This window comes from Mchenga conophoros, linkage group LG4 (genome assembly GCF_057382185.1).
Source record: "Mchenga conophoros isolate Kocher_MC1m ecotype Shallow Benthic linkage group LG4, M_conophoros_male_GT1.1, whole genome shotgun sequence".
NCBI lineage: Eukaryota > Metazoa > Chordata > Actinopteri > Cichliformes > Cichlidae > Mchenga > Mchenga conophoros.
This window is the reverse complement of record NC_140529.1, coordinates 18,014,977-18,042,913: the sequence shown is the minus strand read 5'-3', so window position 1 is coordinate 18,042,913 and position 27,937 is coordinate 18,014,977. Positions and strand designations below refer to the sequence as shown.

At 41.7% G+C, this 27,937-nt stretch overlaps 1 protein-coding gene across 2 annotated transcripts; it reads left to right on the top strand.

Annotated features, from left to right (window-relative positions):
- Positions 1-1,127: 1,127 nt before the first annotated feature.
- epn2 (epsin 2) lies at positions 1,128-27,937 on the top strand. Of its 2 annotated transcripts, XM_085270754.1 has the most exons (10): positions 1,128-1,360; positions 8,412-9,171; positions 10,068-10,222; positions 17,318-17,430; positions 18,569-18,673; positions 19,167-19,287; positions 21,640-21,789; positions 22,447-22,539; positions 23,761-23,994; positions 24,219-27,937. In XM_085270754.1, exons 2-10 carry the CDS (start codon positions 8,744-8,746, stop codon positions 24,548-24,550), a joined length of 1,731 nt encoding a protein of 576 aa, XP_085126880.1. In that variant the 5' UTR covers positions 1,128-1,360; positions 8,412-8,743; the 3' UTR covers positions 24,551-27,937. The 2 variants fall into 2 exon arrangements, with proteins under 2 accessions (XP_085126880.1, XP_085126881.1); XM_085270755.1 differs by lacking the exon at positions 22,447-22,539 and having other exon boundaries at positions 1,130-1,360.

The window sequence follows — 27,937 nt, the reverse complement described above, 5'->3', positions numbered from 1 at the left end:
ATTTATTGCCTAAAGCACATTTAATAACCGAAGTTCACACAAACTGCTTTAAAGACAGGTGCATTTACATTCTAGGTCCCCAAAAAACCCAGTTACAAAAAGCTAAAAGATGTGCTTTTTTTGAGAAAGTAAAAGAAAAACATCACAGTAATTTGGTGGTCATTAAAATGTGTTCAGAATTTGCAAATTGATGATAATTTTAAATGTCATGACACACCGCTCTCCCCTACATAAGCTGTCCTTATAAGTTAAAAATACCGATATTGGTATCGGGAATGCTGGCCCTGTATTTATTTGGTATCGATCATAACAAAATTTGCAGTATGGCACAGCAGTAAAAACAGCCAAAGGACATCACATCGGTCATACTGACGTTTGGCTGTTGTCAGCGTTGCAGATTCGTGACATTTTGATCCCTTTCTATTTTTAACTTACACACTTTGCGTCTACAACCTACATTTCTATTAATAGCTCACTGCGCACTTTTTTACTAAGGCATCTGCGTCTATTCATAGATCTCGGTTTGAAAAAAAGATAAAGCGTGTTGTGCCACGTGTCTGGGACGTGTGACGTGTTGTCCCCCTCCCTCTATTTAAATACCTGTGAAAGAAAAAGCGGTTGCGCAGAGACTGTGGGGTGGAAAAAATTAGAGCGATGGAATGCGGTCCTACAAAGTTTGCGCTTTGTAATGACACACCTGCAGCGGACAATCCCTGGCAGTGAAAAATCATGACATGCACGTACTTGTGCATACTCCGTTTATTTCCTTTTGGCTGCTAACTTTCTTTGACGAAATTGGAAAATGGCTCCTCAAAACTAGATTTACCAGAGAGGACTGTTCGGTTACTAAAACAAAAAAGCTATTCCACAAAAAAAAGAAGAAAAAAAAGTAGTCCAGCACTTTAATATAACCATTCTTATAGTCACGCATGTCCACGATGTTGTAAATCGTTCATGTGAAAACTTGGAAATTCTAATTATCACTTTACAGTCACTTGCTCAGGGGCGCGCCTTTTCCCCCTCGAGGGTTTTCACGAGGGATGAAGGGTCTGTCTCTATCCCTGCCAAGTCAAGCCCACTTGGTCACACCCTTCCCGGCCAACCCCCAACCCCTACACCCCACCTCCTGCTCTGCCCGCCATGTTCTGTAGGAGGAGGAGATACGTGTAGTCCTGGCTTTAGCTGGCTTAGCACTAGCAGCATATAGCTAGGCGGAGGCGCAACAAGCTCCTTGAACGCCCAAATAAGTACTCCTGTCTCGGTTTCCCCCTTCTCTTTTTGGAATTAGCTACGTTTTTTATTGGTTTGACTTCCACTTGGAGTGACACGAGTACCTAAAGTATCCCTCTCAAAAATTCTGGTAAGTTACCTTCGGTTTTCAACACAGTCGCGTTGTTTTGTTTTTCTGGGGTGTCCTGTAATCCAGTTTGCTATGGTGATGTCTCCACTGAGCTCCCGTCTTGGATGCTAGCTTGAAGGATCGCTAACTAGCTTTACATGCTAGTTGATTGTCCTAACATAGAAAGTACTTTATGAAGCTAACGCGAACGATTGTGCGTTACAGTATAGAAGTGGTCATAAAACCGGTAAATAGTAAATTGTGTTACATCTAGATGGTGAGTGATCAACAGTTGTGTTGTTAGTAGGGTGCTGGAGGGGATGGTGTGTGAACTGGCTGTTCTAACACAAGCTCTGCTAGCTTTGATTCAACTTTTCTGAAAGCCAGGATTTGAAATCGTCTTGTAAATTGACGCTAGGCGGTGGTTGGTATCTCGGGTGCAAATATCTGTAAGTGGAAAAAGTGATTGCTGCAGTGTATTTTTAAGCTACAGCAAACTTTTCCGGGTTATGTACTTTTCCAGTGAGCTGAAATGTGTAGTCACCGCTAACTCAATCAATGCTAAGCACTAGAACTTGCCGCAAGTTTGCACTCAACTAGCTGTAGTTAGCGGCAAACCCCTTAGTAGCAAGTGTGGTTGCTATTCTATGTTAGAGTAAGCTCGCACTATTTTATACACATACTTATTTCACCTCTATCACCTGGATTTTTTGACTGAACGGATTATAAATAACATTAAGGTAGTTTACTAGCACCAAACGAATGTTAGCTAAAGCTACTTTAGCTTATGTGCTAACTATCAATCACGTCAGTTCAAGGAGGCGCCGTGATTTTAAAAAAAGAAAAAAAGAGCCACTTAAATTATTTTTATTTTCTCTACCGAAACACACATGCTGTTATAGAGACGAGGGCTAGACGAGAGCATACTACAGTGACTCAGCAGTCCAAAACTTAACGTACTTATTGATATTTTTAGGGAGACTCGTTACGACGTGGGCGCTGTCCGTTTACTCGCCTGGTTTCCGACAAGCAGCGACTAAAGTGTTTGGTTTTTAGATCATTAATACTGGCAAGGTTTTCTTTTCTATTTTCAACATAGTCAAAGATGTTTGAGTAAAACCTCTCTTTTCATAGTCGCACTGAACCCGTATTGATGTGGCCTGAGAAGAGGGGCAGCGCTTCCTTTATTGTCAGGGTGGTCAGTCAGTTACGGGGGTGACAGATGCATCATCACGGTCCTCCTCCCGTCCCTGTCTTGGCTGGCTTTGTTTCTCTCGGCTAGCAACATAGGACAAAAGGTGGGGTGATGCGTCGATCAGATGGTGGCCTCTCCTCCTGTCTCACTGTCTCAGAGTGCACGGTTGTAATAGCTCACTTAAACCCACTTTAGTACTGTTTGAACAAGTGTTAGTGCTTATTTGACGCGAGTTTGGCTTTTGGGAGCTTAATCCTTGTGTCTAGGAGAAGATGAAGATTAATTACTTATGAATGTTGCTCTTGGTTGTACCATATGTAAAGGGATGGTTAAGGAACTGGCTGGATGCCATTACACAGCCTATTATACACAATGTCATTCTGAACAGACAAACATAGTCTTGTCACATTCACACACAGGCGCCCGGTTGTGCAAGCCTACTATCTCGAGATCAGCTTTACTCATTCTGTGTGACAAGGTGGACCTGTTCTCAATGCGCTGATTCTGAGCCCTTAATGCTAATCACAGTTTACCTAGCTTTTGCCAAAACACACACAAGATAAGTTGGACTTGTTATGATCTAAGGTGACTCACTTAAGTCAAGTGTTCTACGTGTTTCTTTGGGATATATTCATTCAGATATTTTCTAGGACATGAAAAACCCATTCATCTTCGCCAGGCAATATGAACATGTTTGGCTGAAAAACATGAATCATTCTTTGATCTAATGATTGGGGTGATTTTGTAAAACAAGGGTTAATTTTTTACCCTCTTACAGTTAAATCCTATACATGTGGTTTGAGAAGATGCCTTAGTGGGTTCTCTCTTGATGCACAATGACATTCAGATTCTGTGAAATCTGGTGATGTGAAGCCCCTGGGTGATGTGAATGAAGCTGAAAAGTTAAGTTTGCATCAAGCGGGATTGCCCTGTAGGTTGTGGATTCTTCTTCAGGTGAAAGTGAGAATCAGAAATGAAGGACGGGTGTATTGATGCTGTTTGAGGGCTACAGGGCCTCTTTGCTTCTATGTCACCTTTATGTAGAGAAATGGGGGGTAGAACGCGTGGAGAAAAGTGAGTGAAAATGTAGGACTTAATGGTAAGTTAGGAAATTATATTTCTGTAACTTGATTCCAACTGTCAGCTATACACATCTATATCCTATTGCCGGTCAGGAGTTAACATTTATGGGTTTCCTCATGCAAGCAACATGAGGCAGAACTTCTCATTGCGTTTGATGTGAACTAACCGTAATGAAGGGGACATCATTATTGTTCCCTTATTTGGTTATTTCCTTGTCCGGGGTAGATTTCTCTCTAGCGATAATAGCAGTGCACAGAAGCTTGTTGAAAGCTATAGCTGAACTCTAACCTCAGGAACAGATTGGGCTTGGGTCTATAATGTTGTATCTCCTCCATGATTTTGTTCTGTTCTCCTCTGCTTCATCCTGCACCGGGAGTAATTTGTGTGCACACAGTGTAGGATGATTTTAAAAATTGCCCAATTGCTCTCTTTGCCGTACCCATGACTGACTTCCTGCCTGCCTCGTCCACCACCCATTGTTTAACTTCCATCGTCTCGCTACATTAGTGGACCAAAGAACTGCTCCTGAAATGTGCTGTGGTGCATCTAGTGGAATTGCCTTAAGTTGCTGTGACATGTGGCATGAGTGGCTGTGATATGGGTACCCCAGTGGGAATTGAAGGGTAGTGTTTGGCCATTACTCATCGTCTGCCTAAATGGGGGAGGAAGGAGCTTAAGAGACGCACCCACTCTGGGTTGCAATCTTTCCGTTGAGAGCGGGCACACTGGTGCACCGGGGAGAAGATGGACCCATTCATAAAGCAAGGCATGCTAGGATGTTTCTGCTACTAGTGTCACCTGGTTTTGGGAGACCTGCACCACAAACTGGAGTGTAAAAGAACTCCTGTCTTATGGAGTTTCCCTGACTGCCTGTTCTAAATGAATGAATTGATGTAACTCTTTGGTCCTTTGCGTGTGCTGTGTGCACTAACAAGTGACAAACTAATATATACAGGACTCGTTAGTTGTGGGTAAATCTCAAACTTTCAGTTTATTCACAGAAAAGTCAGAAAGGTGTGGTCTTTTTTTTTTCTTCTTTGGTCTCAAAGAGAAAGAAAGTTGTAGTTCTGTTCAGCCTAATGTGTCTTACTTCATGCTGATGGTGTTGATACTGAAACGACATATTGCACATTCCTGCACTGCCGGCACAGCAACAACTTCTGAGCACTTCCTGCCAAGCCAAGATTAAAGCTTTTGTAATGATGGACCTCTGGTGCACAGACATTAATGTCTCAGTCACACGTTTCTTTCCCCGTCTGTATCTTTAGATATTCGTAGTTTGGCGATACAGATTGTTAAATACATGACAAATAATTTCATTTTATTTAAGATGAACACTCATTGCGTGCAGGTGATTTGTTTACAGTTGGTCAAAGCCGGAAGGTTTTATAAGTAAGCGGCATTACAGTATTATTATTAAATACTGTTGATGGAATTCATAGAAAGTTGTAGGTATCTGTGACATGATTTGCAATTCATAAAGGGAATATCTCATAATGCGCTACTACATCGCTGCTGCTAGTTCATGCTGTTGAGACCAATCGTTATTCCTGTCAGGCGATACACATATTTATTTATTTATTTTTGGGGGGAAATTTATCACAACTGTTCTGTGTATATTAGTCCATCAGTTCACTGGTATCTTATTTGGATTTGTAAAAAAGTGTTTTCCACAGTAAGGCCTCATTTGTTTTTTGTTTTTTCTGCTTTTGACCTTTGCATGTAACAGTAAATGGCACTTTGTCCCATTTGACTATGATGGTAGTGCGGTTAGTGTTTTTCTCAGCCTGTATTTAATGGGTTATTTCTGTTCCTCTTCCTCCTTCAAAATTAGTCCAACTCTATGGCCATAATAAATGCATATTTGGTCTGTTGTTTGGCTGCAGGGCACAAGCACTCTTTCGCCTTTGCCTTCTGTCGCATTCTAAGGAATGATCGCTGGGTATTTTTTACTTATTTACTTCATTTATTACTTTGTCTTCCAAAAGCGAAAATCGCCAAGGATTAGACAATTGTTGCATGAAAAACCAGGCGATATTAAAACACCACATATTTAAATATATTATAAATGGCTTTGTGTTGAAATAGAGAACAGGGTGGACTAACAGCTCATCTTTAATGTGTGTGAGTCAGATACAGACAGGCCAGAAAGAAAAGAAGGAAGAGACTGAATCGGTGGCGACAGATGTGTTCGAGTTCATCTGGTGCCGTTAAAAAGCACACCCTGGACTCAATTATTTCACGCTTAAACTGCTACCCCGCATTGTGTGCTGGCGGTTTGACGGGATGATGACATGCTTACTGATTTTTGACATACTTATAACCTGCACTGTCAGCATGAACACATATTTCTTTAGACACGCACACAAACACAAGTCTTGTGTGCAGTCTTCTTTTGGGATTGGCGTGAACTAAGCACAGAAGGACTGAGTGAAGGCAGGCTGGGGATATCTACTGGCTCTTGTGTGTCAGGGGTGGGGTGGGGGGTTTGTTCCGGGATGTGAATGGGGGTTGCAGGAGGGTGGGATGGACAAGACAGACTCTCCTCTCTTCCTCCTGTCTGCTACGGGTGAATAGGTGATTATAGCAGCAGATGTGTCATTAGGTCTGAGCAGTATTCATGCGGATGCAGGGTGAGGAGGAGGGTGACGAGGGAACGTTCAGAGAGAGAGAGAGTGTGTGTGTGTGTGTGTGTGTGTGTGTCATGCTCTACAGGAATCACGTTTCATTGGCGTTAAGTGAATTTATGGGATGTGCCAAGTTGTTTTCTTATCCTTGTTTCTTCACCCCCGTCCCCTCCAGCTGTCTTTCCATGACATTGCTAGACAGGAAGCTCCCTGAAACAAATGCATGCACAAGTTGTCTGTATTTAACTTCTACATACATTGAAAAAAAACGCGTTCTTGTGCTTAATAAAGTCCACACAGACTTGTACTTATGTGTATGAAAGAACTTTGTTGGGCTTGTCTGTGCACGCCTGGCATTGAGCTCTGATCAATGAAAAGGATAAGTCATCATAGGTTTGCCTGGAAGGCATCGAGGCAGGCAAAACAATGGGCACCGACATCCCAAACTGCAGTTTATTACTGATAACAGTAATAACTGCATTTGCAGTCCAAGCACAACTCTGTTAATGGGGGCTTGCTGTTCTTTTCCAGCACCAGCAGCAGATTTAAACGTGTTATGTAAGCCTTAGGTGTTGCATACTTAAGCGAGTTTTCACGGTCAAGAGTTTTTCACATGGCACTTGGGTGTGTACGTTACGCCGCTGTGAGTCTCCGCCCACTATCCATACTTGTCTCTGTGTCTGGCAGGAAGTGATTAGTGGCTGCTTTGCTGATCTTTTAGAAACAAGTACTGAGGCGTCATCAGTCACTTCTGTGGTATTCATCTGACTGGAAATGGATTATCTCCCCTGCCACCCACCAGAGGGTGGAAACTCATTCTTACTGTTAATGCTGTGAAGATAAAGGCGTCTCATTCTCAGACTTGTTAGAGAATTGTGGTTGAATATATTGGGGAATTAAAAAAGCAAAGCTCTTATTTTATATATACAGTGCTTATTAGACCACCTGTTGTTTAAAAAAATGTTTTAAAAAATGTCACAAACGAAATGTTACTGAAATTAAGTTTTTATACCCAGAATTTAAGCCGACACCCTGGACTTTTCTGAGAACTCAGAAATTACTGCTTTTTCTGCTCAGCTGTAATTTGGCATCCTAATCAAAAAATAATAATATGCTTCAATATTTTTTTTCTGCTTTTGAAAAACAGTAAAATCAAAAACAATAATTTTATATTTTAGCATTAAAAATAAAAATTTTATTAAAGAGCTTGTGCACACTGATGGATTAACCATTTCAGTGATTGCCAATACTGTTAATTTAAATCTTTGCAAAGATTGTGGTCAAGTTACTGCTGGTGAATTACATTGATAACTTCTATGATCTTAGAGCAATATTATACATACACGTTGCTCTCTGTGTTATATTTACACCATATCAGGTTTTTTTTAAAAATCCCTGAACAATATTTTAAGGACTTATTTGTACTCCATAACCTGGTGCTCAAGATTAAAATGTTAGATTATTGCAGACCTCTTTATATGGCATGTTGTTTCATTGTAATTGTCTTCACATTGTCCTCCAAGTTCACACAAAGAATATGCACCTGAAGCAGTCTTGGAAGTGCTGGGGAATGGTGTGACCACACAGATTTGTTTAGTTTAACAAAAATCTTCACCATCCGTCCTAGTAATTTGCCATCGTGTCAAAGTTACTGTAAACTTAAGTGAAATTATAAAAGTGGAAACAATTCTTGTTCACAGCACCGTGACTTTGTATGATATAGAGGGGGCATGCATGGAAATTGCTTATCTAAGTGTGAAAGTATGAAACATGTTTGTCTAGTTTCAAAAAGCGCTTACAGCTGCTCTTGTGATTACACATCGATGTGAGCTTACTGTTTAGCTGTGGAACTTCATGAAAGACATTCAGATTAGCGTGTGACTTCAGCTGTTCAGAAATCTGAAATATTGCAACGCGTAGGTTTTTCTTGGGCTATTGAGGTTTTGAGTTGTTATTGCTGGCATGTGACATTACTTTAGGGGTGTGAAACTTATTAAAGAAGATGCATATTAAGCTGATGTTATGTTTAAGATACTCTGAGTGATTGCAAGTATTGTAGAGTGTGCTTGTTTTTTTTTTTTGGTTTTTTTTGGGTTTCTGGCCCTTGCCTATATTTGTTTTTCATATTGTTCTGTAAACTAACCTGTTATTTGTCGTCTTGGTCTAGGTGATGGCATGGTCATGTGTTCAGCCGGCACTGTGGGTGTGGAAATGGTTTTAACAGACGCTGTGTTGGAGGACTCGGGAACACTGCACTGGCCTGGAGGAGCCTCATAAACAACCGCGTACATCCACAAACCGCTTTGTTACAGGAAAACATTAACAAAACACCGCCGTGACAAAGGACACAGAAACGCGGGCAAACAACACAAGCTTCACCTGAAGGGCACGTTTGTAACTTCTGGGTGTGTGTAACCCAAATATTGTTGGTGTCCCAGCTGCTCTCCTTGTGTGAGAGTGTACGTTTGATTTCTTGTCTGTCCCATCTTAACCGCCACCATGCCAAGCACCATCCGCCGGCAGATGAAGAACATGGTTAACAACTACTCCGAAGCGGAGAAGAAAGTCAGAGAGGCCACGTCCAACGACCCCTGGGGGCCGTCGTCTTCACTCATGTCGGACATCGCCGACCTCACTTACAACGTGGTGGCCTTCAGCGAGATCATGAACATGATCTGGAAACGACTCAACGACCACGGCAAGAACTGGCGCCACGTCTACAAGGCGCTCACCTTGCTTGACTACCTGATCAAGACGGGCTCAGAGAGAGTAGCGCTGCAGTGCAAAGAAAACATCTTCGCCATCCAGACTCTGAAGGACTTCCAGTACATCGACAGAGATGGCAAGGACCAGGGCATCAACGTCAGGGAGAAGAGCAAGCAGCTAGTGGTCCTACTCAAAGACGAAGACCGCCTCAAAGGAGAGAGGTGAGACCTTTTTCTTTTTTTATTATTATTATTTTCTTGCAGCAGAGTGCATTGCCGTCCTTTCTGCACTTCTGCTCTTCTGCTTGCAGCACAGGCATCAAATCTTAGAGAGGTCAAACCAACCACGACCTTTAATACAGAGGAAGCAACAAAGTTCAAAAGGCTGTCTTAGTCTACGTGACTAGATCAAAACATCTGTATTACGCGAGAGATTCTTATGTGTAGTTTAAGAGATCCATGCCTTCTTACTAAAACAGTTAATCCTTGGAAATAACTCTGTAACACTTCTTATCTTTATCACTTGTAATGTGTGCAAAGAATGTTGCTGGCTACAGATTTAATACATTTCCTGTCTTAACAGTCTGGCATGACTTTGTTCTTTCAGTGATTTTTATTTTATTTATTTTTCCCCCCTTCCTCCACTTCAACTCGGTGGCGTATTTAGAAATATGTGATCACTCCAAGACTTGCAGTTTTGACACCTGCCTTTTTAACACACACACACACACACACACACACACACACACACACACACACACACACACACACACACACACACAGTCTCGAACTGTACACAGAACAGAGAAAATGTTTTGGTTGCAACTGTAGTGTTTCCAGTATTATCTTAATTGGTCTGTGGGGATTTGTTTGACAGCATGTTTAATCTAAAATAATCATTTTGGCACTTTAGGATTGAAACCACTTGAAACCCTGATTCTCGGGGTAATTCTGCTATTAGATGTTCTCGCTTTGTTTGGTTTCATGGCTCCATCGTCGTGTCACCCTAGTATCTCATTCTTATTCGTTCTGTTAGACCTAAAACTAGAGTTTCTTAGCTTAAGTCAAGATGATTGATCACAGATATTAATCATATATTATCCCTTTTGTCCTGCTAGGTCTCAGGCTTTGAAGACCAAAGAGCGTATGGCCCAGGTGTCCACAGGGAGCAGTCATATGGGATTTGGCCGAGGCTCATCTCAACCCAACCTCTCCACTTCCTACAGTGAAGAGTATGGCAGATCAGAGGGATCACCTGCTTCCTACCATGGTTGTGAGTACTGGATTATAATTACCAGTCGGCTTAACACATAGAAAGGTGTCACGCCATATGTTTAAGCAAAAAAAAAAAAAAATCATGCAGTGCACTCGATTATGGTTACTGTATCACAGTTGGTGTAACTTTGGCCTACATCCTGAAATCTGCCCCTCCCCCTGTCCTATCTCTGGCTAGCGCTCCTGCATTCCTTAATTCTCTCTTTCCCACACACACACACACACACACACACACACACACACACACACACACACACACACACACACACAGAGAAGAGGAAGAAGAAGAAGACCCCCCAATCATCTTTTATCCACATGGCAAAGGAATCTGCTTCCCTTTATAGTGATGCACTCGTTTCTCTAGAGACGCATGACAGTGACAATGTAGCAGAGTGCACGGAAACCACTAAGGGTCAGTTTTATAATATTTCAGACCTCTTGTCAAAGCATGAAATAATATCCCTTTCATTCCATGATGTAGAGTAAATACAGTACAGGGTTGTTCATACTCAGTGACATCTTTAGGTGATTTTGCTGGAGTTTCTAAACGGAACTCTTTTCCTTTCACACTCTAACCTCCCACCCAGTTCTTTGTACACAGCAGGATGACTTTGTGTCTGTGTGTGCGCGTGTACGCCTATGGATGTGGGTTTGTTGCCATGCATTTGGTTTCAGGCTGCCCAGACTTGTCTAGCATCCTTATGGAGTGTACACCAAGCTCTCATTTATGGCCCACATTCCTGTGTGTACATTGTGTTTGAGTGCGAGGCTCAGAGGCGGAAGCTACAGCAGCTGAGTCATCAGTGCAGAAACTGATGGAGGATCTGGCCAATAGGCGTTAGGCTGTGGGAGTTGCTAGGGGAGATTTTTGGGATTCCAGACAAACTTTCTGAGTATTGTTATCCAGACAGGGTGTGAATAAATGGCCGTGTGAGACTGTAGGTGTAAAGCCGGCCCCCAGTTACCAAAATTAACCTCACCCTGGGCCTAAAAATCTCTACATTTTATCTTTTATCTTCTGTGGTTGATTCTTATACATTTGGATAATGGTGCCTTTTTATTTCAGCATTTTAACAAGTAAAATACATAAAAATAATCGGAAAATATCTAATCTAAAACATCTAGTAATTACTGTCCAGTAATTAAAACAAAAAAAAATATTTGGCAGGTTTTATAGAAATAGTTTTATAGTGTCACATACTCATGTGCCACATACAGAAGAGACAAGGTTTGAAACCTTGTCTCTTCTGCCACTTATCTAGGTCACAGAAGCAGTCTAATGGGTCAAATTATGGTTAAGTGAAGGTAGCGCGTAGGCAGCTGCATAGAGCATCTGTTGTCAGATGGGGTTGATATCAGAAATAAGTGGCACAACTGGTTTGTGGGCTACTCTGTGTTGTTGCTGGTCCATCAGCCAGCTACAGAGAAGAGTGTAGTTCTAGCATACGAGTTCAACAGTGTGTTTAAAAACATGCTGGATGCCAGTACACATTGCAACCAGTATGCATTTGACTAACACACAGCATCATCCACATGTGCAGTGTGCAATGTGGATGCATACAAAAACACCTCCAAATGTTAAGTACATTTAACAACAAAAAAAACCCTGATGTACAAAGACAAGAGACTGTGTCTGCAAGAATGGTGGCTGCTCATGGTTCTCACACATAGAAAAAAACTCTCGTGTGCAATTAGCACCACATAAATCCACGCAAGATGACACAAGTGGTCATCAGCCCATTTCAGCACAAAAACCCAGCCTCCTTCTCTTCATAGCTGGAATAGCTAGGTTTCATTTGACGTAGACGTGACGTCGACGTAAAGCGCGAAATTTGACTGGCGGTTGGAAGTGAAAAAGATAAGCGCAAAATCACAGACAGACAGTACGCAAAATGCCTATGTCCTGTTGTGTTTACGGATGCTCCAGTAGGTCGACCCGAGAAACTTATTAACGGTATTTTAGGGTACCAAAAATAGCCCAACGAAGAGGAGAAAAATGGAAAATTCTAACCGAAAAACGTAGGAAAAAATGGATTTTAAATTTACGTTTACAGTCGGGAGGAGCAGAGTCTGCCAATGCCCGTGTCTGCAGCGACCACTTCGTCAGAGGTAATGTTATGTTTGCAAACGAACTTATTAGCATTAGGTTGTCGTTAAATTCTCGTTTACTTAGTGCTTTTAAGTTAGTAGTCTAATATTGACTTGATTGGGACTATAGGCTGCCCAAGTGCTTTGGATGACGAAGAGTCAGAGGACTGGGCTCCGACGGTCAATCTCGGCTACGAACGAAAACCCAGATCGGAATCAGTTCTCAAACGAGAGAAAAGAATGAAGCTTAAGGCAGAACAGCATCGATGTGCAGAGGCGATTTTGGATATGCAACAGACGGCTGAGAGCCCGGATTTGAGCCTACTTAATTAGGCTACTAACCCTGCCATACAATTGCAATGAGCTGCAATCACTTCTCCATCCTCCTTTGCAATTGCCCAAGTCTTCAGAGGTGTCTCGTTAGACCTCTGAGAATGGTTTACCTTGAAACAAACAACTGTCACTCTAACGAAGTCCTAAGGATGTGGCATGTTTGTTGACGTTAAAGCCGCTACTGCTAACTGTTAGCGTGTTTAAGATAAAGCAATATAAGAACAAACACTCACCCTTGCAAACACCAAACTGTATCCATCACGGAGACGTTTTGTTCCAAGGTTGTGGACCCACCCGCTGACAAAAAAATTGTACGCCTCCAGACTCTTGAAAGCTTTCATTTGCTGCCTAGTGTAGTAAGAAGTCTGGAGGACCAAGTAGTTGGTGATATCCACAGCCTCGATAGTAGGCAAATCCTTTACTTCTGTGGTGTATTCGGACATTTTCAAAGAATACGGATCACGTCCGATATATTTTTTAACTATCTGTTTATATCTCTCCCGAGAAACGGGGTCTAAAGTTGCACAATAGCTGCTTTCCTGACTCTCCACAGTGTCCTCCATGTTTACTTCCGCCCTCCACTCAAAAATCGCGCTGCCTCCGCACGTCATCAGAACCACGTGACCGCAACCCAACTATTGCATGGTGCTCATGCAGCCTTAATGTAGTTGGATGCCTTAGCTTTTGTGGAATTGGAATATCATTAAAGACAGCATGAACCAAAGTGGAGATGCCAAGATAAGAAATTATTTAACTAGCGTCTTATCAGCTCTTTAAAGATTGAAAACTAAGGATGTTGAAATGTTTTCTGAAACCAGGCAGAGATTTGTCTGTAACATATGCCAGAAGACTCGATTATCCATATATGGTTCATTCCCACAGTGGTGGGTAAGGAACTGGTGTGTTTTAGTTGGCTTTCAGTTTTTGTTTATTTGCCTTTCTGTTTTGTGGCAGCTCAGTATGTCTTCAGGCTCAGTGGTCTTTTTAAATCTAACAAGAAAAAAGTATTTTTCTTCTGCTAGATCACTGCATAGCATGTGTGTGTTTATGACATAATGGTAAATTTACTAGGGAGTCAGCACGTGTTCTTCAAGAGCCAAAGCTTTTTTTTTTTCCCCCCCTCTGATTTGTCAGACATAATTGTGTTTGTATGGTTCCACTGTGTCTGTTTTAGCTTTAGTACAGCTGTTCAAGGCAGGCATAGATGAGGTTGAAGCCATAGCTCACTGTTCCAGCTAAACAAACACCTTTTACCTCAGGTACTTTCTCAGGAAATGCATAGTCTGGAGTCGGAGCAGCAGAGACACGGGTTTGATGAGGAGCAAGGAAAGGAAGAACATCAGAAATATGGAGCTAGCGCTGCCACAAACGATTATTTTGATAGTCGACTAGTCACCGATTGTTTTTGCGATTAGTCGACTAATCAGATCATGCATCCATTGGACGTAAAACATACAGCTTATTCCACTAGCATGCATCTGCTTTTATATAACTATCAGCTTACAGCTTGAAGTGTTTAAGGTATGTGCTAACTAAAAATAAAGACAAGATCACAGTTTATTAAACTTTTAATGAAATTGAGATTGTCTCGGTGGAGTTTAATAAACTCAGCCGTCTGCTCCTTGCTATCTAAAATATAACAGGACACTGGAGTAAACTCTCGACCATCTCACACTTCTGTTTAATCAGTTGTCTGCTTGACGTTTATTCGGCTGTGTGAAAACTATAACTTTAATCTCTGCCAAACCGATTTACTCAGGAACAAATAAAACGCTGAAAAAGCCAAATAATAACATTTTTAAGTTATCTAAGTGACTTATATATCATGTTAAACCTGAGTAGCGAAAGACCGCGGGGGGTTTGAAAACGATGTGCCGGGAGTTGAACCTTGACCTCCGGGCCAGCTTATCTCCGAAAATGTCGGAGCACTTTTGTAAATATGTGATGTCTTGATAAATCAACCAGATATTTGATGTTTACACAGCTACATTCTCGCCTGAAAATATCCGAAAACTTTATTTTGTGACCCAAAAAGAGTAATATTAAAACTAAGTAGCTGCCGCCATCGTTGGAAACTGGAATTGGCTGAGCCACGCTATGAATTCTGGGATAGGTTGGGTCACGAAGGACACACCCGACCCATCCTTCAAATCTGGGGAAATTAAGGACGCATTTGTCGGCTGCATTTGGAGAAGTCTTCGAGTTTGGACAGCCTTCGTCGCGTCGCTGTAATGTAATCGGCCTACAAATGCAGCCCCTGAATTTGGACACAGCTACGATACTGGAGACTGCTTCTTCTTCTTCTGTGTTTAACAGCAGCTGGCATCCTTGTAGATGTAGTGCTGCCATCTTCTGTTTCAGTCCGTTATTACACTCTTAAATCCTACTATTTATTCCTGTGTCTTTCAGAATCTCACAAAGCTTCAAACGACGCGTCGACTATTGAATTAGTTGTCGGCGATTTCGATAGTTGCCGTAATCGTGACTAGTCGACGAATCGTGGCAGCCCTATCTGAAGCCAATACCTAGAAAACCTGCACAGGTGTGGTTGTTGCTGCCGTTGTTTACAACACTTTTTGTACTTGCATGGGATTTTGAATATGCACATTTCTCTGAGTCTGCAGACTTTAACTGAAGACTTTTGACTGTTTTTTGGCTAAACAAAAACTTGTTTTCGGTTTTTGACTAACCTAAAACGGTAAAGGTACAGTAAGCAGTGGAAAGAAATGTAGTTGTGCAGTTTATTGTTATGTGACAGTATCTGCTCTTGTGGTCATTTATTGCATGGTTTTAGAGTTTCACTCAAATAAAACACATGCTTGACTTTTGGTACTCTCTTGAATGAAACGATTTGACTTTTGCGACCATTCATCGGATTATTTCTTGAAGCATCCAGAGTTGACAGTGGTGAAGCTTTTTAGACACTTTTGTTAATGATGATCTTCTATGTAATAGATAAATGAGGCTTTTGTTTCTGCAGAGCACGGGCTACATATGAGCTGTTTTTGTGTTACTGGCTATCAGGTTTCTTTAACCATTTCAAAGAAGACTGGGCCTCTTCATTTTAAGGGAAATGTCTTTTTTGTACCATTTCTACCATCTTCTTATGATGGAAACATTTGATCGGGCAAATTGTCTGTGTACGTTTACAGATAACTTGCTGATGTGATATGTATTTTCAAAAATGTCTTTTCAGGGTAGGAGGATGTTAGTCAAAGTGAAGTTTCAAAGTTAGTCGCATCAAAGAGTGAAACTAACATTTAGTCTTTCCGCACGTCATATTTGTGTTACTTGGGTTTTTTGGCCTTGGGATTCTACAGCTGCTCAGGGTTCGACGTATATTTAAAAAGAAATGAAGCATGATTATGATCATGAAAAAATAAGTGTGCATATTTGTAGCCAAATTGGCAGTAGAAAAAAAAATAATGGCTGGCGTGTTTGTGTGAAGGAGAGAGGCGAACGAACGAAAAACAAAAGTACCCCAAAGGGAAAATTTGATCAGTCCTTCTTTTTTTAGTAAACAAAACAAGTAACAGGTTAAAAGAAAAGTGTGTGTGTGTGTGTGTGTGTGTGTGTGTGTGTGTGTGAAGAACTATCATCACATAGAAAAGCACACGTTAAGTAGAAAATCCAGGTCATTATACATATATTCTTTGCACACCCACAACATTCACGGAGAAATAAAGTCAAAAGAATGACATGGCAAGAAAAGACAAATATGATGATGGCCTCTGTTTCCCATGGAAATGAGTTTGTTTCCACACTGAGACACAGTCACACTTTCAGTTCAGTTGAAGCCGCCATAGTGAGTGTCTCTCTACGCTCTTTCTTATTATGTTCAAGCCAGCTGGCGTGTATGTTTGTTTGTTTGCCACGTGCGATGTCTGCGTGTTTTGTGCTGCCACATGGCCCGACTTAATCCAATAAGCTGAACGGACCCATCGTCTCCCACGGGCTTGCAGTGAAGACCTATGATCTCACACACACACACACACACACACACACACACACACACACACACACACACACACACACACACACACACACACACACACACACACACACTCTGTGCTTTCTGTGCAGGCTAATAAAATGCTAAATGTGTCTTGCATTACTACTGGATATTGTGTGATTGCATCTGTTGTGACAGAAGTTGTCTTAAAGTACCTGTTAGGGAGTTTTTATTGTTTTATTCGATTATGCTTCAAATGTTATGTTACACATATTTCACCAGACACAGTTTTCTGTAGAAACAGGAAGCTGACCCTGTGACACTGACATTTACCGCAAGAGGACTAGTACAGAAATACATATCCGCAGAAGTTGACTTGCATTATATTATTCTTAGAAATTGACTTGCAACACACATACTTTGTGACACACACACACACAGCTTACACACAGACAGCATCAGGACCTGCATAACAGGAAATGTGATTATATTTGCATATTGACGATGTAACCTATAAAAATAAACTAATGCTGCAGTACGGGGTGACTCTCTGAGTTTCACCCGTGCCGCACGTTATCAATCTCAAGTGTCTCAGTGTTGTTTACTCACCTGACTGTTTGTTAACTGTAAATCTCTGACAGTACCAGTTAGTGCATAATGAACTGTGACGTCTTGCCCTGTGGCAGTAACATTAACATACATTCTGAATTTGCTGCTTAGCTACGTCTCCTAACGCCGGTTCAGAACTGGAACAGGCCAGACCTCAGACCAGCGGAGAGGAAGAACTGCAACTGCAACTTGCCTTGGCCATGAGCAGAGAGGCTGCAGAGCAGGTATGCACACTTTGTCGCACATGCGTATGCTAACATGCCAGACATGGCTGTTTCAAGTCGAGGTGGGCAGATTGATTTGAATATCGAATATATGTCAGAATACTTTAATAATCCCAAAGGAAACTGGATAGCAGCATTGGTGTCAGTATCAGTTTCTATCATTAAAGTTTGTTTGTTTGTTTGTTTTTGTTTTTGTTTTTTTAATGAAAAGGAGGGGAAAAAATACCTTAAACTTCCACTATCAAAAATGTCTGAAACCTTATGTGTTAACGGTCATGTCAACTATAGGACATTGAGTTGACTTGTGTTGTTTAAAAGTGCTTCATGGCATTCTCACACCAATAGTTTGTTTTCTCCGTATCAGCTTTTGCCCCATGGTTTGTGCATCACTGCCAACAACATGAGAATGTTCAATTCACCTTTTGGCCTGATGTGTCCGGCCAATAAGCGGAAGGAAGAAAAATAAAAAAGAAAGGTGGTGTGTTCTGGACTTCTGGAGAATATGGAGAAACTACGTTAATTTAACGTAAAGTTTCTAGCCCATAAAGACATTTGCAGACCTCTAGTACCGTGCCACATCCTAAAGAACAAAGCATACGTGGCAGTGGCAAGTTGTTTAGCTCAGAATTGCGATATACTTCTGGTAGTTGGTTCAGATTGGGGGCCAAAGGGGAAAATGAACCAGAGTTTGATTAAAGCTGACTAAACGCAGCAGGTGTGAAAACAACCTTAGAGAAAGGCACACTTATATTCCAGGTCTTCAAAAAGCCCATATTCAAAAACAGCTGAAAGGAGTGTTTTGTTGTGTTAACTAATTATTTATATAGGAAAAAAATCACAGTGATTTAGTGGTCATTAAAATGTCTTCAGAGTCATGAGCTTTGTATGTAAGCTACCCTTCTAAGTCCACAATTGGCATTATTGGCCCTGTATTTACTTTGCATTAGCTTGATGTCAATATTTTCAGTATTGCACAGCGCTAGTTTTCAGTAAACATACAATAAATGAGCCTATTTTGCAGTAAAAATAAGATTAGTAGTACAAAAACACATCTTTAATTGAACATCACTTTGAAAAATGTCATGTTGAGAAGAATGAGATAAGTTACACATGGGTTGGTCTTTCTGTGTGTGTGCAGGAGGAGCGCATACGCCGAGGAGATGACCTGAGACTACAAATGGCCTTAGAGGAGAGTAAGAAAGAAGGCCCAGGCTCTGCAAAAGTTGCCAAGAAGAAAAAAGAGGTAAAAAGCACATAAGCGTAGTGGTTGCGGTGACTCAGTTATTCCATTATCGCAAACACGCTCCTGAAATAGTCTTGTCTCTCCCCATCTCCTTTTTCTGCCTCACCCTGTCTGCTCCCTTCAGTAGCCGTAATGAAGCCGCTAACTGGCAGCAGACTGCCGAGTTTATTTGTCATTATTCTGCCTGAATAAGTGCCCGGCTGCAGTTTGAGGCCACGGAGAGATAAAGAGTTGAAGACGTACGGTTGCACGACAATGACTCATGTTGTTCTCAATGCGTAATGACATAACTACCCTCTATGTTTGAACAGTATTCATGTGCAGGATAATGGCCAACGGATTGTCTTTCCTACTTTTTTCCATTTCATATATTCCGTGTATATCTTCAATCACCCCCTTTGTATATTTCCTCTTTTGTCTCCATGCTTAATTTTCCTTTTATCTGGTCTCCTGTCGTTTTGTTATTTTCTAACCCATGGGTCTCTCTTTGTAGCCACAGTCCACTTTGATGGATCTAATGGATGTCCCCGAGCCTGGTGCCAGTGCTGACCCCTGGGGCACGGGAGCTGGGGCCGGAGCTGCTGCTGCATCAGCTGACCCATGGCAGCCTTATGGTATATACATACACACACTCTTGCTTTCTTGAAAGTTGTTACATCATGTGAGATCTACATACTAGGGCTGGGCCATATTATACTGTTCAAGGTAATACCGGTACAAAGCTAGGCAACGATAAGAAAATGACATCACGGTAGAATATGGGTAAAACGCGCATGCGCAGTGCCGAAAAAGCACGGAGAATGCACGGTAACGGAGAATGTGAATGGGGAAAGTAGATTGAGTGAAAAGGATGAGCCAGAATTGTTTTGTAAAAATGGTGCAGCTTAACTGGTTTGGTGTTTGTCCGTCAGATACACAACAAAGCACTTTTTTTTGTAGAACATGCAAGTGGGGCCGCTGTATTTGTCGACTAAGGTGCTTGTAAATCTGGAAGTAATCTGGGTCCTAAACTCCGTCCTTTAAAGTCCCGAAGTCAAACAAACGTCACTGAGAGTTTAAAACTGTCTAAATTCTTTCACCTTTAATGAAATGATCATCATTGCTGCTTTACCAGGTGTAACTATGAAGTTTAACATCCAGGCATCCATGAAAACAGAATTCGGAGTTAGAAGTTAGCAGGAAGTTAGCGGAAGTTAGCTCGCTAGTTTCGCTAGTTACCTAAACATGATATAGCATGTTCTGACTGAGAGATTTCTGAAAAAATTCAAACGTACAGCTCTGCTATCACTTCCAACATAAATGAAGACAGAAAACTAAACAGCAGTGACGTTTGTAGGGTTACTGAAGTTTGGCTAGCTGGTTTATAATGATGTGCTACGTGATCGCTAGCGACACAGCTATGTTAGCACAACATAAACAGTGAAGCTCGAGGATGAACACTAACACTTTTCCACTCGATAAAAGTTAACGTGAAGGTTCCTCATGGTTAGAGACAAATGCAATCGCATGGCAGGATGCTGTAAACAGACCAAACTTCAGTCAGGAGAACAATTGAGACAATCCATCCACAATACGAGGTTAGTCAATAATATACTGCAACAACAAGGGAATAGAGCAGCTGTGATAGAATACAGCATTAATGAATCAAAGGTACAGAAGTGGAAGAAGCAAGAAGAATGAGTTGAATAAAGTTTGATTTATCTGACTGCTTTGTTTCGCTTAATGTGCCTTATAATCCCGTGCACCTTATGGTCCGAGAAATACATATTTGACTTTTTTATTTGGCACACTGTGGTTTCATGTTGCAAAGCACCTCTTTTTAACTTCAGTGGATATTATACATGGTTATGCTCAGGATATGTCAGCCCATTTCTACTGGAAATACCTTTTGGTTAAACTTTCAGCAAGGAATTTGCATTTGCACTGTTAAATGTTTATATAGCTTTAATGCACATAAAAACAGCTGCTTGTTTAAGTAAAATGAATGGATCAGGTTTTTTTTGCGCTAGTAAAGTTGTGGAGTTGTATTTTGTCTCGCAGAAATTATATCGTTATCGCAAATTTTCCAAATATATATCGTGATATATATTTTTGACCATATCGCCCTGCTCTACTACATACTATCACTGAAAAGTTTGCATGTGTGTGAAAGAGATTTCTGCTCTCCACCTGCCGCTTGCAGGACTGTGACTCTTTGTTACACAGGAATGCTGCTCCACTGGCTCAGCAGCATTACTGCACTGAGGGTTGGGGAGGGTGAGAGTTAGCGGAAGACATTGTGAAGGAAGGGATCATGATGCTGGGAGAAAAGCAGGCTCGGGGAGTCAGATATGTAATAGTCCTCTGTCATGATGAGGTTGGCGTGTGAGAGGGAGTGTCTATGTGGATAGATTGAACTGAAATGAACTATGCAGTAATTACTCAGTTTATTTCAGTATTTGTTAGTCTCGGGTTTACAGAAAATTTGTTTAAATGTTTGATTAAGGAAGGGCATGATAGTTTCTGTTGCAGCATAATCACAGACGAAATCACATATGTGAGATTTTTAGATAATTATAACACAGATTCTTTGGAGTCCTAAATGAAATCACATGATCCCTCGCACTGTTTGCTCTCTGTACTCTGTGAAATGTACCTAATGATAAAATTTGAGGACTGTTGAAAGAGCGGCAGCCCAGAAATGAGGGAGCTTACTGCGTTTTTATCCCTTATCTGTCGTGTGTTTGGTTGACCGTTCATTCTGGATTCTGTGATGTAATTCGGTAACATAAATAATTTTTCAAGGATAAGGTGCTTGTTGGTTTTCCTTCCTCAACTCGAGGCTGGACTGATGTATTAAGTGAGGCCCAGGGGGGCTCAGCGCATTAAATTAACCCTGCTTTTCACCAATTCACTCCCCTCTCTTTACCTGTATATACCTTTAATCCCTCACCCACAGAACATTGAATGTCTCCCCTTCCCTCCAGGATCTGCCCCTAAGCCAGCAACCTCAGTGGACCCATGGGGCACTTCTACTGTCCCACCCATCAAGAGCAGCGATCCCTGGGCGCCCAACTCCATTCCTGCTTCTGACCCATGGGGTTCTGCAGCAGCCCGCCCCAAACCCTCCAACACAGGTAACCTTCTCTCCCCCCCCAGCCCTAAACATAGCCAGCTTTGCTGCCAACTAAGTACCAAGGTGACCTGTCATGTTGCTTCTTACATTGTGATTAATAAATTAAAGTTGCAAGTACACAATGTTTTAAAAAGAATCATCCGATTTCAAAGAGCTTTTTAAAAATCTTGCGGTGACTTTTAGAATACATGGCTGAATTTAAGTTTCACATAGAGAGCTTACAATGTTTACAACTGTGCAGTGCGTTTACCTCCTGACACACAGCATGTGTCCGTGTGATTGGTTTGCTGTTTGTCCGTCAGATACACAAGTCGGTGCATCCACTGCTGTCGTTATGTTACCCACTGGCAATCATGTGAAACTCACGAATCCCTGTATGTGTTTCGATTGTTACCGAATTAAAGCACTCTGAAATTGGATGATTCTTGTTTATACTTTTTTGTACTGTATAATTTTCCAAGGTTTTAATGAAAATTCAGTCGACTTGAAGACTCAAACTCACAACAGAGCAACACAGCACAAAGTATTCATTGTCATTCATACTCATATTGTATTCCATTTGTCTTTTTATGTATTTGCTCTGTGTTTATGTGAACTTTTGTCTACTTTGTGTATTGTCTTGTATTCTTGCATTTGTGTATGCATTTTCTCCTTTCAGGTAGCTTTGACCTGTTGAGCGCATCCAATGGTACATCCAAAGAAGACTTCTCAGAGTTTGATAGCCTGCGCTCTTCCTCCTCTGTCCCCACTGGTACTCACCCTGTCTTTGTCTCTCTAATGACATGGAGTCTGTGTTGTTGTTGTTGTTGTTGTTGTTGTTGTTGTTGTTGTTGTTTTTTGTTTTTGTCAGTGTCTGTCTGTGCAGATGCGTTGCTTCTGCATGGCAGAGACACACACATGTCTTGTGTTTATATGTCAGTATCACCAGACTGGAGCAAAGGCAGCATTATAACCACTAAAATTAGGTTTTTAAGCTGATTTGGCAGTAATTGTATCAAATTGTGGCCGGGAAACAGCTCTTTGCTCCAGTCTGGTTCCATTTCACTGTGGTGTAATCTGGGGCAGCTTTTGAAGGTACATTGTTAAATAAATTATCAGACTCAGTTTAGGGAAACCCTCTCAGATATGACCTGATTCTTGTTAAATCTCGATTTGGGAATTTACATCTAAATTTAAACTAATCCTATTCACAGCTCCATTCAGGTCTGTGTCTGATAAGGTTCCAGTGAACAGTTTGGACGGTGTTATTCTCTAGTCTGAGTGTGGGAGGATGATGACTTTTGCTCTAGCTCAACACTAACGCAGCACTAATGCAGTCCAAGAGGTGGTGAGGAAAAGAATAAAGTGAAGCGACCTTCTACGGAGCGGATGTTAGCTCCAGCTGAAATCTACAAGATTTATGGGGCATTGTAGGCCTATCTCATCTTACCATGGCTGTTTCTAAGATCTGCTACACTTCATTTCTTATTTTGTGGCAGCAGTTTTCATCTTTGACATTTCCGTTTGTGTGTGTTTGTGTGTGTGCATGCGCGTGCTGTTGCTAGTAAGCTGGGTTTATGAGTGCATCAGTGAATGTCTCCACTGCTATCTGACTGCTGCCACAACAAACAGCCAGGCTGTCTGCCTCTGATGTCTTCTCATAATAGAGTCTTCTGATCATTTTATGGCATCAACTCAGTTTCGTTTTACTCTCAGTCTGAATCTGGTTTGCTCATGTGCTGATAAACATGTCCGCTAGTAGGTCGGCGACTCTGAGAAATCCAAATGGACAGCAAGTTTAGAGAACAAAACAAAATAGAATACCACAGTAAATCAATTCTTTTTGTTCAAATACTACTCTTCGGTATCGTAGATGCCTTCAATTATTTGCCGTGCCCGACTGGAGTAGGCATTAAATCCATAATGCTTTGCCCAATTCTGAAAGCAGCTCGTTCAGCTGTAAAATACGACTACCTCTACTTTTGTTCTTCAGGTGATATGGGCATTGCATCTTCTGTCCCCTCCCAACTCAGCCTGGCCAGCAGTAGCAGCCTGGACATATTTGATCCCCTTCCCACCTCAGCATCTACTTCCATCATCACAAACCCAACTAGAAAGACTCCTGAGTCCTTCCTGGGTCCCAATGCTGCCCTGGTCAATTTAGACTCTCTGGTGACCAAACCGGCCCAGCCTGCGCCAGTTGTCAACCCATTCTTGGCTTCAACAGGTGGGAGAGCAAAGAGAATGTGAAATCTAATATTTTATATATTTATTATTATTATTTATTTATTTTCTAACAATCTTAGTGGGATGGGTGAAGAAAGTGTTAGCTTTGAAGTATTTTAGCGAGTACTTTATATAATGTCCAACTGACATAGCCCAACTAAACACAATGTACTGTTGTACTAATGTGTTTTCTTCCTTTGTTTGTTATCCCCTCACTTTATTTAGGTGGCTCTGCTCCAACCCCGGCCAACCCCTTCCAAGTGAGCCAGCCAGCTCCCCCCACCCTCAACCAGATGCGCGTCAGCCCGATGCCCTCTGGCTTTGGCAGCATGGCAGAGCCCATAGGCCTTTCCTCCATGCCTCCTCAGCCCGTCCCCATGGTCCCTCTGACAGGTATGGCCCCCATGGGCCACTCGATGCCTGGAGTGGGTGCTGTGGGAGGCATGGGGATGAGCGCAGGGATTCCATCCTCCATGTCCATGCCCCAGCCCCTGATGAGCATGCCCCCCCAGGCTGGGACTCAAAACACCGGAACCACCAACCCGTTCCTTTTGTGAGAGGATGACAGGGAGAGGGACATCATGGAGTAACCCTTCCTTTTACTCTTCAACTTTAGCCCCTCAAGAAGCTTCAAAACGAACAAGGAGACGTCTTATCTCAATTATCCATTTATAACCAACTCCAAGCCAGAGTCCCAGCAGGACCCTCTCCTACCTTACCACACTCCCTAACTCCTTTCTTCTCTCTTTCTTTCTCTCCTACAAGCTGCCTAGTCCTGTGTTCCATGCTGATCTAATGATAATGTTGATGACCACAAAGAGTTTGCATCAGTCCACAGACTTTTAAGAGTAGCGTCAGTGTTTACAGTTTTTCCACTGAGGCAGGACTTGGCCACAGTCTCTCCTCCCTGTCCTTTTCTCAATCATTTCTCCCTTACTTCTTCCCTTTAGGACCGCTCCTCTCCTCTTCTGTAGTGGAGTGACAGGAGAGTCTGACTGTTCTAATGCCAGGATCTTATCTCTTCACTAGAGCTAATCTTTTATAAGCCCTGCCAGCTGGTGTGTGTGTGTGAGAGAGTGCACATCTCAGTACTTTTACACTGTGTATTTTCCAGCGAGTCAACTTCCACTCACTGGAGTAAAGATGAGAGATGGTTAGATGTGTTTATACTCTGTGTGCAAGTGTGTGTGTGTGTTACAAAGCAGGAATTTTGCACAATTGTTTGCTTTTTTCTTCTTCTTTTGTTTCTTTCTTTTTTTTTCTGTGACTGTTGGGCTCACCGCTACACCTTAGCTTAGGGAGGACGTCCAGCCGCTTAAAACAGCCGAGTCGACACACACACAAACACAAAAACACAGTGCCTCGGCTCATGGTCACAACTCTCATCTGGTCACTTCCTCTAATCTCTGAACTTTCTTCAGACCCTCCAGATGACCTTTGACCTCAGTGGTTCACAGGAATAACAATGAAAGCTTCTCAGAGGAGATGTTTTGTTTGTTTGTTTTTAAATATCTGTGTTTTTGCTCACATGCAAGTGTACTGATACTAACTACTACATGTTGAGCCCCCCCAAAATGTTTGTAGTGAAAAAGACATGAACTGTGGTGGCATCAGTATTTTTTGTTTTTTTTTTTGCTATATAAATAGGATGCAGTGAGGCATCATGGGACAGTTTTTTTTTTTTTTTTTTTTTTTTTTTTAAATTTAAGTTTGTTTCAAGGCTCAAAGGGATACGTGTGGAAGGAGGGTTGTGTTTGTGTGTGTATGTCTGTGTGTATATGTGCGCGTTTGCAGGAGAAATGCATTTAGTTTCCAAGTGTACTTTCATGAACAAGTTTTCCCATTTCTCAGTCTGATAAGTGGAAACTGATTTGGAATTAGTTTCTGAAGTGGAACTCAAACAAGGGGCAACTTAGGCATCAACGACCTTAAGAGTGTGTGTGTGTGTGTGTGTGTGTGTGTGTGTGTGTGTGTGTGTGTGTGTGTGTGTGTGTGTGTGTGTGTGCCCGCATGTTTGCAGCAGATATCAGTGATTGTTGCTTTAACAAAAAAAAATATATTTTAAAGCATATGACAGACACTTGGCATTGTGGGAAGAGTTTACCTCTGACTGGATTTGCTGGCGTTAATCTATCTACAGGATTACATTACCTAGTGGGAACGCACGCACTCACTCACACACACATTTTCAAAGGGGGTTGTTCCAGGATCAGTCTATTGATAGCACAGGGAATCCCACAGCAAACAACAGCGAGTCATGTTACGTAAACGTGCGGTTGTTTTCTTGTGTTGGTTACTTTATTTTGTTTTTGTTTGTGTTAGGTGTAAATCCATAGCCAAGCTTATCAGAGTTTTGGAGCTGTGTACCTAGCTAAGCCATGTGTCATCTTTATTTTATTTTTTTTCCTGTTACTCTAGTTTGTGTCACCCTATGGGTAGGCTATGTAATTCTCTTCTCTTAGAAGCACAACTGTTACCAAAGTCATAGCGACTGTGATTTCGGAGGATGCCGTACTCTGATTACTTTGAACAGTAGAGTCACCGCTTACTGACATTTCCCCCCTTCTCTTTCTGTTTATTGACGCTCTTGAGATCAGAGACTCCATTGTTAAAATGTTTTATATTTCAGAGCTGTTTTACATTTTGTTCAGAGTTTTGTGTAAGAAAGTGTTACTGTTGGCTGAACATCAGCACATTTACTGACAGCGAGCCGAGTGTCTTGTCTTTCGTCATTTTGGTTGTGAAAGGTGGGTTGATGACATTCAGCTATGGATGAATTGCACCTGGTGTACAGACCCTTTTTTGTGTAAGTCAGAATAGTTTCTTCAGATCTTTCTCAATAACTGCCAATGTGACTGTGGAAAGCTTGTTTTTCCTTCCTTGTTAATTTTTCTTTTGATATGGATTGGCGCCCCCTCGTGGTCTGCTCTGGTATGATAGCTACTCTGCAGGACCGTGGAGACATCCACTTAAAGCAGACCTTCATTTCTCTCAGGCAAAAACAAAAGGAGGGGCAGCTCCGACCGTACGTGTGCGTATGCTTTTCACGAGGGTGGCGGTGGTGATTGCTTTTTACGTTTGGGGGTCCTGAATGAATGAATGGATGCAACCCCTGCAGACCAGCAAGCATTTTTACATTTTTTTAATCTCAACTAAATATATGCAAAAATAAAAGAAGGAAAAAGTGAACGAGATAAAAACAGACTTAACGCTTGATGTGTTTTGCAGGATAAAATTTGCTAACTAAGTCTTGTTCATGGAAACACTACTATGATATTCTAGCTCAAGATGTGTCACCTTCTCACCGGCCTTGTCTTTCACTGCGGGCCTGACCTTAAACTTCACTCTCAGCAATTGCAGGAAAGTTTATAGAAGCGTCGAAAAGAGAACAAAGGCTTCGAGCCGTCGCGCTCAAACAGTCTGAGAACGCTGCAGCCGGAAAACGTTTTTTCTTGAATCCCTGGCAGCGTTGTTCACAGTCGTGACTATGGTGCAGTGAAAATGTGGCCTGTGTGTAGCGAGCTCCTCTGTGTTACATTATGTATTCACTATGCTTTTATCAAGAGGACTAACTGACCTTACAGGCTGTCTGTCTTTGTATGCATAAACAGCCTCCTTTATTCTTTTCTTTTCGTGTCTATTTACCTTTCTCATAGTACTGGGAGCAGGCTGCTTTTTCTTTCCTTTTTAATTTTTTTTTTTTTTTATTGGATACGTGCTCAACCTGTTGGCATTATAACTGTATAATATAATTTATCATTTGTACTATTGTAACATACTGTTCTTCTGTATACCTTATTATTCTGTGTAATGGGTTTTTGTAGGAAAAGTCATTGTGGTATTTTAACGACATCTAAACAAATGAACGCAGCAGGCTCCGCACCCCTGTCGGATGAGGACAACTGTAGCTGCAACTGGTTCAAAATAAACTGTGTATCACTTCA